This window comes from Myxine glutinosa, chromosome 14, assembly GCF_964187855.1.
Source record: "Myxine glutinosa chromosome 14, kmMyxGlut1.1, whole genome shotgun sequence".
Taxonomy (NCBI): domain Eukaryota; kingdom Metazoa; phylum Chordata; class Myxini; order Myxiniformes; family Myxinidae; genus Myxine; species Myxine glutinosa.
In genome coordinates this window covers 85,783,464-85,802,909 of record NC_136274.1, presented here as the reverse complement: position 1 = coordinate 85,802,909, position 19,446 = coordinate 85,783,464, and the positions used below count along the sequence as shown (strand labels likewise).

At 46.5% G+C, this 19,446-nt stretch overlaps 1 protein-coding gene across 6 annotated transcripts in view; it reads right to left on the bottom strand.

The window, feature by feature from the left end:
• Positions 1-19,446, bottom strand: part of LOC137439984 (histone-lysine N-methyltransferase 2A) — a 248,494-nt gene that overhangs the window by 23,149 nt on the left and 205,899 nt on the right. For all 6 annotated transcript variants that reach the window (XR_013621442.1, XM_068136309.2, XM_068136310.2 and 3 more), the window contains 3 exons: positions 13,649-13,743; positions 13,179-13,343; positions 7,572-7,646 (listed from right to left, as the gene is read on the bottom strand). Coding sequence is in view for 5 of the 6 variants with exons in the window: in XM_068136309.2 (XP_067992410.2) it covers positions 7,572-7,646; positions 13,179-13,343; positions 13,649-13,743 (335 nt within the window). In the remaining variant the exon portion in view is untranslated. The remainder of the gene's footprint in view (positions 1-7,571; positions 7,647-13,178; positions 13,344-13,648; positions 13,744-19,446) is intronic.

Here is a 19,446-nt window from a genome sequence, read left to right as displayed (position 1 = left end):
CGCCCCTCCCCTCCAAATCTTCCCCATTGCCCTTCCCCTTCAAATCTCTCCCCCTCACCCATCCCCTTCAAAACTCCCTCCTCACCCCTCCCCTTCAAAACTCCCCCCACACCCCTCCCCTTCTAATCCCCCCCCCCCTACCATCTTTCTCCAATTCTCCCCCCTTTCCCCCTCATCCTCAAAGCTGCCTCCTCCCCACTTAGTCTCCCTTCCATCTGATAACTCCACCTCCTCCAACCTTCTACTTTGCTCTGCCCATCTCAAACACCTCACTGTGCCTCATCCCATCACCATCAAACCTTTTGTCCTCATCCTTCCCTTTCTCCCATCTCGAACACACTATCAACAGCTCTCCCTACCTCCCCCTTTCACCCATCTTACTCTATCCCTCCCCTCCCCTGTACACGATGCTCCCTCTTCTTTAACGGTATGGACCTCAAACATCCGGGGCCTTCGCTCAAACCTGATTGATCTCCCCATACAGGTTGCTTCTGACAATCCAGACTTGATCTGCTTAACAGAAACTTTCCTCTTTCAAGATGTCTCTGATTCCTTAATATCTCCCCCTGGTTACTCCCTCCTCCGGTATGACGGACCTGAGCCTTGTCCTGGTAGTGGGGTTGCAATCTTTAAATAGGGTGATTAAATCACATCAAATTTGTCTGTCGTCGAGCGACAAGAGAGAGACGTTTGATAGTTGATAGTTGTTTTCCGCTTCCGGTCCGGTCTGAAGAGGACGCAGGCGTCACATGCTCGCCGCTTCTTCGACTGGGCCACTGTCTGTGGCTTGCTTTTTTGGTGGTCGTGCGGATTTTTTGGCCATTGAGTCTGCCCTCCGCATAGTCCCGGCTCTGCTCCTTGCTTCGCCTACCCGGCTCCTTCGCCTGCTCGCTGTTTCCTCGGGCACGCTCTCGTGGGTTGTGTCCTTCGCAGCGGTGTAGCGGCGGTTTTCCCGCCGTGATCTTGATTTGTAGCGGCAGCGGTTGATTGCCGCTGCATTTCCCGCTTTACCGTGATCAACCTTGGCCTCGTGATCGTCTCTTTGCTCCTGTCTGCCCTCTGCTTGGTCCTGACTCTGCTCCTGGCTTCACCTACCTGGCTCCTTCGTCTGCTTCGTTTCCTTGGGCCTGCTCCCATGGGTTGGGACCATTGTTTCACCTCCTCAACCTTGGCCTCGTGCTCGCCTCTCCGCTCCTGCCTGGCATGGCTCTGCAGTACTCCGCCGCAAGGCTCCTTCTGCTCAATACCCGCTCCACCCCATCATGCATCTCTGCCATCAAATCAAATGGACTCCTCCGACGACCCAGGTACATTCACCGTGGCTCCGGTCGTAAGTTTGTATATGTACAATCAGGTCACTCTATCCCCGTCCTCTGGTCGGCTCAGCGCACCTCGTCACGGCAATGCACAAAAACGCACCTCCTGCCTGCGAACCCTGGCTAAATCACCTGAATTCATCCCTGCTGTTCAAAACAACATCAAGCCACCCTGTTCAACACCCGGTCCCTCAACAAGAAATGCCTCATCCTCAACGACTACATCCTGGATAACAAACTGGACTTTCTCTGTCTCACCGAAACCTGGCAACAACCACTGGACTACTACACGCTCAACCTCACCACACCCAATGGATATTCCTACGTCAATAAACCACGCTCGGAGGGCCGAGGTGGTGGAATTGCCGTTATCCACCGTCAAGACATCAGGACCAGCCTCATCCCCATCGCCTCATCCTCATCCTTTGAACACCTGGCTTTTAAACTCTCTGGTCGCACGCAGTCAGTCATGGCTGTCGTCTATCGCCCTCCCAAACCACACCCATTATTCCTGTCTGACTTCTCCTACTTTCTGACCCAGCTATGTTCCCTCTCCCCCTCAATCCTCCTCCTTGGTGATTTCAATATCCACATGGACTCCACTGACTCCACAATAACCACTGACTTCACCGATTTACTCACCTGCTTTAACCTCACTCAACATGTCAACTTTCCTACGCATATCCGTGGTCACATTTTGGACCTTGTCTGCTCCACTGGATTAATTTTGCACCATCTCTCTGGCTCCGACCTCACCCTCTCTGACCACTTAGCCATCACTATGACCATCAACATCCCCACCCCAACACCAAGACATTATCGCACTATCAACTTCCGTAAGCTAAACGCTCTTTCACCTACCTCATTCTCATCCACCCTCTCTGAAAAAATGTCCACTTCTCCCTTCATTGACCTCCACACCCCTTCCGACCTCAATGACTACTACAACCACACTCTCTCCTCCTGCCTTGACCAGCCTGCGCCTGTAAAAACCAAAACAGTTTCTTTCACCCATTCTGCTCCCTGGTTTACCCCTGAACTCCGCCTGATGAAAACTCGTGCTCGCCAACTTGAACGACTCCGCAATAAAACAGGTCTCACAGTTCACTCCCAAGCCTACAAGGACCACCTACAACACTACAAAGATGCCCTCTCCCACGCCCGCTCCGCCTACTACTCTCAAATTATCCACTCTGGCTCCGGAAACCCAAAAGCACTCTTCTCGACAATAAACAAACTCCTCCGCCCCCTGGACACCACCACCCAGTCATTCACAGTAGACAACTGCATCTCCTTCCTTTCTTTCTTCCAACGCAAAATTGACATCTACAACAGCTTGACCACCGCCGCACCCGCTCCCCCTCCAACCACCTGCCCCCCCTTATCCTGCCTTCCCCTGTCTCAATTCTCCCCGGTCTCCCCTACTGACCTCTCTGAACTCCTCATAGGATTGAAAACTGCCACCTGCACTCTTGACCCCATCCCCTCCAGCTTTGTCAAGGCCTCCCTCCCTGCTCTCTCTCCACTTATCATTGCAACAATAAACTCCTCCCTGTCTACAGGCATCATCCCACCATCCCTCAAAATTGCTGCTGTTACCCCCATTCTAAAAAAACCTGGTCTAAACCCTGACACCCTAAATAACTTCAGACCCATCTCCAACCTACCCTTTCTGTCAAAAGTTTTGGAACGCGCTGTAGCCGCGCAACTCAAACATCACCTCTCTGCCAATAACCTGTATGAAACATTCCAATCCGGATTCCGCTCCAACCACAGTACTGAAACTGCTCTCCTCAAAATCACCAACGACCTTCTCCTCTCCTCTGACGCTGGCAACCTCAACCTTCTCGTCCTCCTCGACCTCAGCGCTGCCTTTGACACCATCGATCACACCATCCTCCTCACCCAACTTGAATCCACCTTTAACGTTACCGGCACTGCCCTCTCTTGGATTAAATCATACCTCTCTGACAGACGCCAGTTCATCTCCATCAATAACTGCAAATCCCCCACTGCTCCCCTCCCCCAAGGTGTCCCCCAAGGTTCAGTTCTTGGCCCCCTCCTCTTCATCCTTTACCTGTCCCCCCTCGGTCACTTAATCCGCCGTCATGGTCTCCAATTCCACTGTTTCGCCGATGACATCCAGCTTTTCATCTCCACCAAGTCCGTCTCCACCGACACCCACTCTATCCTGACAAACTGCATCTCTGAAATAAAATCCTGGCTTCAAATCAACTTCCTCAAACTTAACTGTGATAAATCTGAAATAATCATCATTGGCCCAAAAACGCTCACAAAATCCACCCATAACTTTGCCCTCAACATCGACGGTATCCCAGTATCCACCTCCCCTCTCATCCGGAATCTTGGCGTCATCTTTGACCAAACCCTCCCCTTCGACAAATACACTAAACAGATCACAAAGACAGCCTTCTTTCACCTGAAAAACATCGCCCGTCTCCGCTCATCCCTCTCCTCCACGGCTGCAAAAACCCTCATCCACACCTTCATCACCTCCCGTCTGGACTACTGCAATAGCCTCCTCTATGGTTCACCCTCAACAATCACCAATAAACTCCAATACATTCAGAACTCCGCTGCCCGTCTACTCACCCATTCCCGGACCCGTGACCACATCACCCCCGTCCTTTACAAGCTTCACTGGCTCCCCATCCCCCAGAGAATCCAGTACAAACTCCTCCTCTTGACCTACAAAGCCCTCCATAACCTGGCCCCATCCTACCTGGCTGACCTCCTCTCCAGACACACTCCCACCCGCAACCTCCGCTCTGCTGGTACCAACCTCCTGACCCCCCCCATCCGGACCAAATTCAGATCCTGGGGGGACAGGGCCTTCTCCATCGCTGCTCCCACCCTCTGGAACTCACTACCTCACACCATCAGAGACTCCTCCTCACTCACCACATTCAAAACATCACTCAAGACCCACCTGTTCAGCACTGCATTCAACATTCAACCCACAGCATTTAACCCCTGACTATCACTTCTCCTTCTCCCTCCTTTTGCTTTAAATATTTCCCTATTGATTCTTGTCTTTTTGCAATTGTTGTTTTCATGTTTTGTTATGCATTATGTTTTGCACTCTGTCAAAGCGCCTTTGGGCTTCATGAAAAGCGCTATACAAAATAAATGAATTATTATTATTATTAGTTGTTCCTCAAATGAGAAATGCTCTTGACCTGACCCCTCGCCATTGTTGTCGCGGTGCGTTGCATGCGTTCAAGTACAACTTTGCCACGCTGAAAAAACGGCTTCCTACTGGAAGTGCATATTCAAGATCTGATCTTATAATGAGTGCATAAAGATGATGGAAAATATGGTGCAATTTCATCAAAAGCACAACGAATGACGAAAAGCACACGTCAAACCCTATTTGCGGCCATAGCGCATTGCTTCGTCAGCAACTGTCACCTGTACGCAGATTCCAAGGTCAGTAACCCCCATCACACCAGGCAGTGCAACAATATTGAGTCTGTACGTCTGTACAGAACTTCGGCACCCTATGTGTATAACATTGCATTTTGGGGGGTTCACTTGCATCAGCCACCTGTCTGCCCATCTCTCCAGACGAAGCAGGTCATCTTGCAACATTGATCGGTCGCCGGTCTTGGGGGCATCACACCTTCGTTTATCATCGTCAGCAAATAGTAGGGTCTTACAATGGAGATTATCTGCCACATTGTCTCTGGACCGGGTACAGAACCCTGCGGTACGTTGCTCAGTATTTCTTTCCACGGTGATAGAGTACCATTTATGGAGACCCGCTGCATATTGCCTACAATAAAATCAGGGATTCAGGAGTATAATGGTTATCCAATTCCGAGCCCTTCAAATTTCAGCAGAAATCACTCATATGGCACAGTATCAAAAGCTTTGTTGAAGTTGATATGGACGACATCAATCAACTGCACGGCCCTGGTCTATTACTCATGTCCAACTATCTTGTGCTGATAAGTTTGAGAGGCATGAGTGTTTCTCCCGGAAGTCGTGTTGTACTGGGGATAATAGCATGTGTTCTTCCAAACACGCCATGATATTATGTTCCAGGGGCCACTCCAGTGGTCTGCAGACCACAGATGTTAGGCTAACGGGTCTGTGGTTTCCATGCTGCTGCTTGTCACCTTTTTAAACGAGAATGGCACTCTTCAACATCGCCACGTCGACCGATATGCCTCAGCTCAACACATTATTACATCATTATACATACTTCTACCAAGTTCGACTTTGTTTCCTTCTTAGTTGACTTAGTTCTTAAGTTATCGCAGTAACGAAAACCTTTTACAGACTCGGATCTTTAACCTCTGGACCCCAAAATCAAATCAGTTCATATTTGCATCATTATACATACTTGTACCAACTTTGGTCAAAATCCCATCACTGGTTCACAAGTTATCGCGGTAACAGGATTTTACCTAATATGACCTCTGACCTTTGACCTTGTGACCCCAAAATCGAATCACTTAATCATTATATCATTATACACACCTATACCAAGTTTGACTTCGATCCCTTCAACTGTTCTCAAGTTATCGCTGCAGCGAAAACCTATCACGGACGGATGGATGGACGGACAACCTGAAAACATAATGCCTCCGCCTGAGGCATAAAAATGGGAAATATATGTGCCATTTTCCAATCCAGAGGCAAGGTCCCAGAGGATGCGGAGAAGTAAAAGACTCTCCCAAAACGCATTGACAACTCAGTAGAAAGCTCAAACAGAACCTTTGGCTGAATTCCGTCGGGTCCTGGCTCTTTATTGGGATCGAACCGACGAAGTGTCTCTCCATGTCGGCAACTGAGAAAAACAAACTCGAGTGTCATTACCACCAGAGTACTGTAAAATAAGCTGAACCTTCAATTGTGTGGAGATTGAAACATGTTGAAAACAACGAATAGTACAACTGAACGAAGGCCCAGATGTCAAACGTGGCGACCATGGAGTCGCCTAGATCTGGGATAAAGCGGGACAGTTACCAAACCACGATATACTCCTCGAGGAAAGAGTGCTGGAAGAAGGAGGGGAGGAACAGGAAGAGCATCAAGGTGGTCGAGAGGACAGAGTGAAAGAGGGATGGATGGGGCAAGGGGGGGGGGGGGGGGGGGTGGAGGGTGTGTAGTGGAGGAGTGGGCAGTGATGGAAGGTGCATTTGGCCGAGTTATGTGTCTACAAAATGACGTCCCCACCATGAGTTTGTCAACATGGCCGTTTGAGTAAAGTCAAAGCCCCCGAGTTTTCAGCTCTGTTGCCTTTTATTCCTGCAGAAGCATTTATCCTCCTGCAGTAGACATGGAAACCAGCGCACGCCTCACTGGTGGATTGAGCACACTTCATAAGGAACCTGGATGTGGAGCACGTGTGATTTGTGTATCAACTGTGTAATGATGCCAAGTCCACCTTTGCATGAACTCCATGTTCACTCCTTTGCTTTCCTCATGAGTGCACCTTCACAATATCCTTGGTCCACATATTGTGCTAAAAACCTAAATGTGGAATCAGAACTGCTGTCCAATTTGGCTTTGGCCTATCTGAAGTGCTACATTACCAACGGGCAGTAGGAACTGGTGAAGAATCACTTAAAATTCAAAAATTACTGTATCCAGATCTGTATTTGGATCTTCACTAACATTGAATCGATTCAGTCTTGTCAAACACACAAGACCAAGTTTCATCCGAATCTGTCCACAACTTTTTGAGATATCATATTCACAAACAAACAAACAAAGCAAGATGTCATGCAGAGAAACTTGCAAAATCCAATCAATCAACCCCCTGCACCCCCCCCCCCCCCCCCCCCCAGAAAAAAGTAGACATGAAGACATCAAATTGTCCATTTCATTAAGATTCAAATTGATGATCTTAATCATAGTTCGGGTCAATCAGACGTTCTGATCACATGTTAATTGATTATTTTTCAGATGAACATTGATGATTTTAGAAGTTTGACCTTGAGTTGACCATTCACCTCAAAAATAGTTGGTTTCCCAATTCAGTGTCTCAATTTGCAATTGCCGTTCAACTTTCACTTCAATCGGATCAAAATGACGATTTTAGAAATCCGACCTCAACATGACCTTTGACCTCAAAATCAATAGGCTTCTCAGTTGTGACTACCTCTGCACCTTGGTAAAGTTTCATGACGATCAGTTTGGAATTGCGACCTGCAGGCGATTGACAAACAAACACAGGGGTGAAAACATAACCTTTCACCTTAGGTGGCGGAGGTAATAACCCACCAGAAAATGACAGCTGCTGCAAACGTGCATTCGTTCGAGCCTCCTGAACCCTGTCAGTCACCGCCTTCCAGGCCTCTGTCAGAAAGAGGGGAATCGTCAGGTGTACCGTCAGGTGTACCATAGATGCAAAGAGACAAAACAATCACAATATGATCCTTGCGGCCTCCTGTGCCCCATTTTCAGTTTACACTCGTCTCTATAGATTGTAATGCGTTACTGAAATTCTTCCGACATGAACAAAGTGACATGCTCACTGCGATATGTTATATTGTTTAGTGTACCCAGCTTACGCTCACTGCGATATGTCATATTGTTTAGTGCACCCAGCTTACGCTCACTGCGATATGTTATATTGTTTAGTGCACCCAGCTTACGCTCACTGCGATATGTTATATTGTTTAGTGCACCCAGCTTACGCTCACTGCGATATGTTATATTGTTTAGTGCACCCAGCTTACGCTCACTGCGATATGTTATATTGTTTAGTGCACCCAGCTTACGCTCACTGCGATATGTTATATTGTTTAGTGTACCCAGCTTGGAACCTCACTGTGTGAGCCTTCCGGTCCCTCGGGCGACGAGGCTTGCTTCGATCTCTCCACGGCATCGAAGTTTGAGTGTTTTCCCATTCGTGTCTTTGTCGGGTTTCCGCTGGTTGTTTTGTTGTGTGTGTGTTGTTGCGTGTTTCTGTTTAGTTTTGGTTTTGTGATTGTTGCGGATTTGTGTGTGATTGGTCGTTTTTTATTCGCGCGTCGTGCGCGGCCTGGTCTTTCCAGGATCCCTTCCCCCCGTCGGTTTTGAGTGTAAGTTCTTTCCTTCATAGTATTTGCTTGTTTCTTTGATTTTCTTTTCTCCCCCCTGCCTTTCGCAGGCATCTTACCCTTTGTCCGGCGTTTTTAAAAACAGGACAAACGGATAGACAAAGAATTCTATATTGATTCTTTCTCTCCTCCAGGACACGTGCCTTGTTCGCTGCCCTCCTCGTCTCGACTTGTGCCCCACCCACTGTACCTCTGCTCCTTCTTTCTCAAATCCACGTTCTCGCTTGGAGACTTTTCCCAAATTGTTTATCATGGTTCTGTTTGGATATTGTTGGAATATGTTTAAACCGCAGCCGTGATGCTGACGCCGCCCTCCCCCCCTCCACCCCCCCCCCCCAGAATTTCCATGTTTTAAACGTTTCCCAGTGTGTACCCTGGTCAGAATAGGTACACCGTATCCCTGCGTGTCGTAAGAGACGACTAAGAGGGTTGGCGTCAGGAAGGGCATCCGGCCATAAAAACATTGCCTCAAAAAGAGAACCATGACAATTACAAGTACACATGGGCAGGGTGCAGCCCGAAGTGGAGATCGGTTTCTGAGGTTTGGGACATGGAATCTAGGGACAATGACAGGGAGATCAGGAGAAGTGGTGGAAGTATTGGTCAGAAGAAGAGTGGACATATGTTGTGTGCAGGAGACGAGATGGAAGGGAAGTGGTGTGAGAATGGTGAAGGGTAGGCAGGGACAGAAATACAAGTTTGTGTGGCAAGGGTGCCTGGAGGGCGTGAATGGTGTTGGTGTCCTGTTTTCTGAGGAGTTTGTAGACAGTGTGGTGAGTGTGACTAGAGTGAGTGATAGGTTGATGATGGTGAAAATGATGATTGGAAAGCTCTTGGTGAACGTCATCTCGGGATATGCTCCGCAGGTTGGTCGAAGCGATGAAGAGAAGGACAAGTTCTGGTGTGCGATAGAGAAGCTGATGGAAAACGTGAAAGATGAGGAAGTTGTTGTGGTGGGAGGAGACCTGAATGGACATGTGGGAAGGAGTATGGATGGTTTTAAGGGAGTTCATGGGGGTTACGGATATGGTGTGAGAAATGGAGAAGGTGAAAGGATTTTGGAGTTTGCTGATGGAGCTGATTTGTTGATTTGTAACACTCAGTTCCAGAAAGAGGATAATAAGCTTGTTACATACACGTCAGGTGGGTCGACGACAACCGTTGACTACCTGATGGTGCGTAGGCGAGATAGGGGGCACCTCCGGGACACAAAGGTGATCCCGGGGGAGGAGGCTGTTTCACAGCACCACTTGGTTGTCTGCGACATAAGGGTGAAAGGTGCGAGGAGAGCTCGGCAGGTGATGTACCAACCAAGAATGAAGGTGTGGAGGTTGAACGAGGTGACAGTAAGGGAGGCATTAAAAGAGAGGCTGAGTAGGGTAGAGGATGATGTGGTTGAGCTTGAAAGTGGTTGGATGTCAATGAAAGCTAGTCTGTTGGGAGCCGTTGGTGAGGTATGTGGATGGACAAAAGGACCACCGAGGCACTCGGAAACATGGTGGTGGGATGATGAAGTTGGAAAGAGGATTGACGAGAAGAGGAAGAAGTTCAAGGAGTGGCAGAAGGCGAAGGGTACGGGAGCAGAAACAGCAGAGCATAAAAGTTATAAGGCAGCCAGGAAGGCTGCAAAGAAAGAGGTAGCAAAGGCGCAGGGGGCATGTAGGAAAATGTTCGGAGAACGCTTGGATTCGGAAGAGGGTCAGAAAGCAGTATTCAGGATTGCAAAGCAGATAGCGAAAGAGAGGTGTGATGTGATGGGGGTGAGTTGCTTGAAGGATGAAGTGGGACAAATTGTTGTCGACCCAGATGGAATTAAAGGAAGATGGAAAAGATATATGGAAATGCTGTTGAATACAGAGAATGAATGGGATGGCAACAGAGATTAACCCAGTTTTAGGACCGGCAGAGAAGATAACTGAGAAGGAAGTTGAGGAAGCGATAAAAGCAATGAAGAGTGGAAAAGCCGGAGGGCCAACGGGAGTTGTGGGAGATATGTTGAAGGCAGCAGGAAGTTGGGGTGTGAAGAGAATGACAGAGATCTGTAATCTGGTGGTGAAAGAAGGCCGCATTCCAGTGGCTTGGGAACTGAGTACCCTCGTCCCTCTATACAAGGGGAAAGGTGACCCTCTGGAGTGTGGCTCGTACCGAGCGATAAAGTTATTGGAGCATGGAATGAAGGTATTGGAAAGGGTGTTGGAGAGGAGGATAAGGAAGAAAGTGAAGATCGACGAAATGCAGTTTGGATTTATGCCAGGAAGAGGAACGACAGATGCGCTTTTCATTGTGAGGCAGTTGCAGGAGAAGTACATGGAGAAGAGGAAGAAGTTGTTTTTTGGGTTTGTTGATCTGGAGAAAGCATTCAATAGGGTTCCACGCAAAGTATTGACATGGGCATTGAGGAAGTTAGGAGTGGAGGAATGGTTGATCAGAGTAGTGATGGCAATGCACAAAAGAGCGCGCACAGCTGTAAGGACGAAGGACGGGAACAGTGGTGAGTTTGAGGTGAAGGTGGGAGTGCCTCAGGGGTCCGTACTAAGTCCACTACTATTTGTAGCTGTGATGGAGGTGCTGGCTCAGAACGTAAAGGAGGGTTTACCGTGGGAGTTGTTGTATGTAGATGATCTGGTGTTGATTGCGGAAAGTATGGATGGACTGAAGGAAAAGATGAACAAGTGGAAGGAATGTATGGAGACAAAAGGTGTGAAGGTGAATATCGGAAAGACGAAGGTGATGGCAAGTGGTAAAGCATGTGGTGAGGTGGAAAGAACTGGGAAGTGGCCGTGTGCTGTGTGCAGGAAGGGTGTCGGAGTGAACTCCATTCAATGTACAATGTGCGCTGAGTGGGTTCATAAAAAATGTAGTGGTCTGAGAGGGTAATTTACCAGTGTGGCAGCTACATTCAAATGTAAGGTGTGCACAGGGGGAGCTGCAGATGGAGGAAATGTTGAGTTGGATCTTGGAGACGGCGTGAAGCTGGAAGGTGTGAAAACATTTTGCTACCTCGGAGACATGCTGAATGGAGAAGGTGGATCAGACTCGGCAACGGTTGCTCGAGTGAGATGTGCATGGAAGAAGTTTCGGGAACGGAGTGGCGTGCTGATGAGGAGGGGAGTGTCGCTGAAGCTGAAGGGAAAGGTGTATGCTGCATGTGTGAGAAGTGTTATGATTTATGGGAGCGAGACGAGACATGGGTAATGAACGTAGAGCAGCAACGAAGGCTGGAAAGGGTGGAAATGCGAATGGTTCGATGGATGTGCGGAGTATCGTTGAGAGAGAGGAAGACAAATGATGAATTGCGAAAGATGATGGGAATATTGCCTGTGATTGATGCTGTGAAGAGGAACAGGTTGAGATGGTTTGGTCATGTGTTGAGGAAGGATGAAAGTGACTGGTTGAGAAGAGAGATGGAAATTAATGTAGAAGGAAGTAGAGGACGGGGAAGACCGAGAAAGACTTGGCTAAAGATGGTGGAAGAAGAAATGCGGGCAAGGGGGTTAACAAGGAGAGATGCAGAAAATAGGGCAAAATGGAGAAGATTGTCATGGGGACCGCAAGGCTAACCCCCGCTCTAGCAGGGAAAATGGCCTTAAAATGCATGTTGTTGTACCCAGCTTACGCTCACTGCAATATGTTATATTGTTTAGTGCACCCAGCTTACCATCACTGCGATATGTTATATTGTTTAGTGTACCCAGCTTACCCTCACTGCGATATGTTATATTGTTTAGTGTACCCAGCTTACCCTTACTGCGATATGTTATATTGTTTAGTGTACCCAGATTACCCTCACTGCAATATGTTATATTGTTTAGTGTACCCAGCTTACCCTCACTGCGATATGTTATATTGTTTAGTTTACCCAGCTTACCCTCACTGTGATATGTTATATTGTTTAGTGTACCCAGCTTACGCTCACTGCGATATGTTATATTGTTTAGTGTACCCAGCTTACCCTCACTGTTACATGTTATATTGTTTAATGCACCCAGCTTACCCTCACTCTGATATGATATATTGTTTAGTGTACCCAGCTTATGCTCACTGTTACATGTTATATTGTTTAGTGCACCCAGCTTACCCTCACTCTGATATGATATATTGTTTAGTGTACCCAGCTTACCCTCACTCTGATATGATATATTGTTTAGTGTACCCAGCTTACGCTCACTCTGATATGATAAATTGTTTAGTGTACCCAGCTTACGCTCACTCTGATATGATATATTGTTTAGTGTACCAAGCTTACGCTCACTCTGATATGATATATTGTTTAGTGTACCCAGCTTACCCTCACTCTGATATGCTATATTGTTTAGTTTACCCAGCTTACGCTCACTCTGATATGATATATTGTTTAGTGTACCCAGCTTACGCTCACTCTGATATGATATATTGTTTAGTGTACCCAGCTTACGCTCACTCTATGATATATTGTTTAGTGTACCCAGCTTACCCTCACTCTGATATGATATATTGTTTCGTGTACCCAGCTTACGCTCACTCTGATATGATATATTGTTTAGTGTACCCAGCTTACGCTCACTCTGATATGATATATTGTTTAGTGTACCCAGCTTACCCTTACTCTGATATGATATATTGTTTCGTGTACCCAGCTTACGCTCACTCTGATATATATTGTTTAGTGTACCCAGCTTACGCTTACTCTGATATGATATATTGTTTAGTGTACCCAGCTTACCCTCACTCTGATTTGATATATTGTTTAGTGTACCCAGTTTACCCTCACTCTGATATGATATATTGTTTAGTGTACCCAGCTTACCCTCAATAGAACAGGCCTTGAAGAAAAATCCCTCATCATTTGAGATTTCAAAAAGCAATGCAGGGCGCGATGACCTCTTACAGCTGCCATCTTTGTCCAGCTCCCCCCTTGCAATGCCTCCTTTTTGTAGCAGTGCAAGTAATGGAGATAGACAAAGATCTTCATCTACAGTGAAAAAAGACAAAATTAGTGGGAATGGTGGAAGAGATCCAGCGAGAGTATTGAAGGTGGCAAAAGGGCACAAGGAAAATATGTTTAATGAGCAAGCATGAAGACATCAACGGACTATGGTAGTATGTATGGTACCGTACTGTGCTTTGTAAGACTTTGGCAGTGAGACAAGTCGATTTTAAACTGAAACAAAGAATGGAATATTGTGGCCAATCGACTTTGAAGAGTTTCAGAGACCAATGTCACGATCGGATCATGAAAAGCATTGAACCAGCGAATGGCTATGTTCGTTCCCTCACCCAAGTCTTTCTCGTCTCCATTTGTGTTGTGGTACGAGTTTGGCACCCAGGCATCCACACCTGGTGTCAAATCTCTCTGCTGTTCTATCTTCTGCCTACAGGAACACAAACATCGTTAGCAGTTAGCACAGCATCGTCGAGCACGCACTTCCCTCCCTCCTCTGGTGACCCGAGCTCAGTGGGTATTCCTTATCGATGGGTTTGAATGGAGTGCTTGCTCGAGTGCTTCGGCCACTTGGTGAGCGCTCTACACAAAACTTGGTACCTGAACACACCTCTGCAAAACTGGGGCTTTTTGGAAGTTTTATAAAGGCGATTTGTGTGTTACAGTCTTCAATCAAGTACATCATTGGCATCGAGAGGCAACACGGGCCCCGAGGCAAACAACCTCGGGGCCCCCAACCCCACCCTTTCTCTCTTTTATAACTTTTTAAGGAACTTTCTTCAATGAAGATCCTAAATTAGAGCAACAACGAGCTCATAAATAAAGCAAAATCACAGCAGCACCTTTTTAGCTCACAGTACGAGTGTTGAAAAGTAAGTAAATAAAGTATTAACAAATCTATTATACAAGCTGAAGTTGGTGCACCTCGTACGTTTTGCAGAGTATGGAACATACAGTGCGGTCCAACTGTCCAAAGCATCATGCAATGCTCCAGACAAACGGCCTCAAACAGTATATTAAAGCGCGGCGTTACTAGTCTGGGATCCGAGGCCTGGAAATGTGTAAAAAAGTGATTTTGAAGTGACACCCCTGCTATAAAATGTTTGACCCCTAGATCATGTCTGTGGGGGTGTTATCCACCAGAAAAGTGACTTTAGCAAGGTAGTTTGGATTGCGCGAATTCTGTAAGGACGTTTTTTAACTTGGGGCGTCAACTGTAAAAAAGCAAGAAATTTAGGGGTAGGGGAAATTCAATTGACCATATATTCCATAATACAGGGGTGAGTGCATCAAATTACCACTCATTCTTTTTGTTATAAATGTGGCTTTTATATGAAACATGATTCAACGTGATTGGACCATCCATGAGGTCAGCAGAGGTCAAAAGGTCACGGAAAGTGGGTTAAGCTGGAAATTTAGCTCCTTTATCAAATAATTCACATATGTATATGTCACAATATGTTCCTTGCATCCCTCTACTGTTTCTGGCCTATATTGATCGTAATAGTGATGGTTTACTGTGGTGGTTGATGCTTTTCATCTTTTGTGTGGTGCTAGGGATTATTATGCTACATTTGTTTCAGCAACTTGCTTCACTCTTGCTGATCTTTATGATTACCATCGATCTTCAGCCTTAAACTTCCATTCAGAGACACAAGATGGTGGTAGTTTTGATGCTACAACAAATATAATTTATCAGTACACATTTGAGGGAGAAGGAAGTGGGGATGTAGTGGGGGCAGTGCCCCTTAAGGAAACCAGGAAACTGACTATCAGTGAACCAGACAAATTCGTTCCAGTAAGTAGTAAACTGACACTGAAGGACAGAAGACAGGCTAGGTCATTACGTGATATTGAACTTCCTCATGATGACAAGGGGGAAGCCTGCTTTCTAGCTGACAAGAACATCGTTTGGTTCCTACTGAGGATGTATCCAACACAGTTGATGACGGGTGAAAACGACAAGGACACTGGTAGCCTGACATGGAGCAGCTTCTTTGAATACAGTTCTGGGCAACATGCAGAGAAAACAAAGATTGGTTGTGGACCATTGCTTCCACAAAACCCAACCAACGCAGATGTAGTCCAGACCTCATTGGACTACTTTGTCTCCTTGAGTCTTAAGATGGGTCAGGCTAAGACGGTGGTGACTTGTGACCAGGCGATATATGACATAGTAAAGGGGTTGTTTAGGAAGGAATTGGAAAAGTACAAAGATGTTATTGTTCGACTTGGAGGATTCCATATTGCCCAGAACTTCTTGGGATCTATTGGATTTTTCATAATGGAGAGTGGCATAGAGGACATTCTGGTTTCTAGTGATATCTGTGGTCGAGGTACAGCCAATAAAGTCATGGCAGGAAAAGATGATTATAAGATGGTCCGTTATCATTCATGGTTGAGTGAGGCATTGTTCATGCTGAAGTCGGAGGCATTTGAGAAATGGCGGTTGTTCGAGAAGAATGAGGAGACACTTTCTTTGCTTTCGTCTCTGCTTGAAAGTCTTAGAAATGCCTTTGACAGGAAAGAGAAGGACGAATTTGCTGCACTCATGAAGGAAGTCATGAAATGCCTAGAGTCACTGGAGTCGCTCTGGGGAGATTTTGAGAAGGGATTAGGAGTGACAGCCCATCTTTGGAGCATGTACATAGACATAGGGCTTATCCTAAGGCGTTACATCCATGCTGAGAGCTGGGCTGTGGCAACAGCACTTACAAGAGGTACAGAATATGCTACCCTATACCATTGCTTCCGGCCATAGTAAGTACATGTCCTGCCTTCCGATCTATCTCAGTGAGATGCAAAAGCTTCCAGAAACAGCACCAGAAGTGCACGAGGAGTTTGCAGCTGGCAAATTCACAGTTCACCAGACTGCAGGAGACTTTAATGGTGTGTGGACAGACCTTGCCCTTGAACAGACCTACAATAGGGAAGGCAAAACAAGCCTCTTTAAGGGTACTAGGGCATGCCCGTACTATATATATATCTAAAATTATATCCCCCCCCTCTATTTACATGAAATGGTTTGGTTCATGAAATGTTTTGGTCCATTCGCAACGCCAAAGCGAACGGCGAACGCTTTACATGAAATGGTTTGGTTCATGAAATGTTTTGGTCCATTCACAACGCCAAAGCGAACGGCGAACGGCTTGCGAGTACAGAACTGCTACCATCATCAAGTTGAAAGAGAAGAGAAAAAAAATGAAAAGGAAAAACATTCCAAACCGCGAGGGAAAACAACACGGCACGTCGACACAACAACGTGTCCTGTGATTGGCCGTACGTGGCTGCCAGTAGCTGCCCCCAAAAAAAAGCTTTCACCGTCCGGCGACTGAATTTAAGGGGAAAAATAAAACGCTCTTCGCTTAAAACAACGCCCTTCGCTCTGACTGAATTGGGACAATGTTTTTATGTTTTTAATTGAATTACTATCCGTAATGGCGCACGCTCTCACGGGAGCTCCGGAAGGTCGTATATCGCAGTTACGATGAATCGCAAATTAGTTTTTATTAGTTTTATATTAGTTTTAAAACATAGTTTAACGCCAACATAGCGCCAACATAGTTTGCAAACGTGAAATAAATGAATACGCTCTCAAATGTGCCGTCCGAGGCAGAGTGTGTTCGCCACGTTCGGCACATGCGATAGCTCGCTGCTCTCTGATTGGTTGAATCGTTTTTTGGACATAGCTCGGTAAGTAATTGTCCGATTAATATGAAACCTTGAAAAGGCACATCCTCGGGTCCCCAGCAATATACCTGGCAAGTTTAAAGTATATCGGACCCGTGGTTGTCGAGAAACAGCGGTCACAGACAAACAAACAAACACACAGAGATTACTGGAATTATAGATAGATAACACAGTCTGAATCAGCACGAGAAAAGTACATCAAGGCTCTACCGTTCATGACCTCTGTCTCTGAAAGTGTAAAACAGATGGCACACATGGCCTCGCCGCAATCTGACCACCACGAGAAGCTGAGGAAAGACGACATGGAAGCCGTGTTGCAGATCAAACGGACCGTGGAAGAGAAGATGAAAAACCCATTCGATCCTTCACTTGCGACAGATAAACTAATGAACATATCCACAGGTCAGATTCTTGCAGCAACTACCCTGGTAGATGCCAAACGTCTAGGCTTGGAGGCAATGGATGCTGCCACGACGACGAATGCAGACAAGATTGTCCAACCAAAGATAGAAACATTCGCCACGCATCTGAAGAAAAGTAAGAAAAAGATGGACACTGTGAAAGAAGTCATCAGAGAGGAGAGTGCAGTGACAAGGCCAACTTTGTTTCGCACAGGACCTGAGTGATGAGGCACGGACTGAGGCATTTAGTTACGAATGGCTTGAGTACCCTCCCTCGTTGTTTGAGCCAGAGAAGAATGGATTTTCCATGCGGAAAGGTTGCAAATCCAACTATCTATCCACTCTACAGGCAGAGGTTGCCGAGTCATGGGAACCGTTAAAAGAGTTGCCTCCTTCTGCATCTGATGCAGTTTATGTAGTCGATGCAATGGCATTCATCCAGCGGTTCATCACACTTGGTTCGAGTACATTTGACCAACTTCAGGAAAGGTACAGGAACAAACTCTTGAACATGAAACCCAGACATTGCACTGAAGTGCATTTCGTGGGCGATCAATATGATTTTGGGTTAAAGAGTCTAAAAGGGGATGAACGCCAGAGACGGGAGTCAAATACCAACTTGCCAGAGTTTGTTCCAACGGACATCATGAAAATCCCTGATTGGAACACATTCCTGTCAAACCCTTGTCACAAGACCAATCTGCTGTCGTATCTTGCTTCACGTTGGTCCCAGGAGGCATCCTGGCCTGATGGCTTCTGCCTGGTCCTTGGGGTCAACGCCCAGGCAACTCGTGTGACGCAGACGGAACATACCAATGTTGATGAGCTGTACTGCCCTAACCACGAGGAGGCGGACACCAGAATCTTTGCTCACATTGCTAGCTGTGACAACAGCGTAGTTGTCATTCAGGCTACTGATACAGATATCATCGTCTTGTCAATGTATCATTTCCCTCGGTTGACAAACGTTGTTGAGTTATGGGTGGAAAAGGATGATCTGTTCCTCCCCATCCATGACTTGGTGAATGAGTTGGCCAAAGCAGTTGGAAAGGACGTATTGGCACTCACAGACACACTGCTCATCTCCTACATTCTGTCAGGTTGTGATTCGGTGAGCTATCCTTTCAAACGGGGTAAGAAGAGAGCAGTGAAAGTCGCACTCCAGCATGTTGACAAACAGCCAGCGTTGTCCAATTTCATCCGACATGAATCCGGACCTTCTGCACATGATCAGGTGATAACTGAAGCATGAAGCTTCTTTTGTGATCTCTACGGCAAGCCAGGGTATTCATCCCTGGATAAGCTCCGCGCCCACTTGTTTGCATCTAGCAAACTAGATCTGCGCTCCCTTCCTCCAACAGAAGATGCTTTTCACTTCCACGTTCTCAGGAGCCTTTGTCAGATCAGCTTATACAAGCAAGCTTCACTCAGCAATCCAGTGCTTCTTCCACCTGAAGAGTATGGCAGGAGTGTGGATGGTGACAGGTTAATTCCTGTCATGAAGAGCAAGCCATCAAAGCCTTCTGCTGCGAAGTTGAAGTACTGCAAATGTAAGAAGAAACCGAACTGCCTGAGGAATTGCCCTTGTGCGAAAGCTGGAGTACCATGCATCATTGCATGTGCCTGCAATGGCGACAGAGAAAAATGTGGACGGCTTCTGACTGATGACGGTGATGATGATGAGTAAATAGAGGTAATGACACTTTTCCAGACAGTATGTGGTATGACTTGTCGTTTTAAAACATGTTGAAGAGTACCGTGCAAATATATAGTGTGAATGCCCGATTTTGGTGATTTTCTTTAAAGTTATGCAAATCTAAAGTGACATACATACCAGTAAGTTAAGTTCAGTCAGGGCATTTCTTTCCCAAAAACATCAGAGGGGTACAAGCAACATATTTTGGGTGTAAAAGTTTGGTTATATTGAGCTTGAAGTAGGAAAAATGTGATTTTATTTACTAAAGGAGCTAAACTTTTAGCTTAACCCACTTTCCGTGACCTTTTGACCTCTGCTGACCTCATGGATGGTCCAATCACGTTGA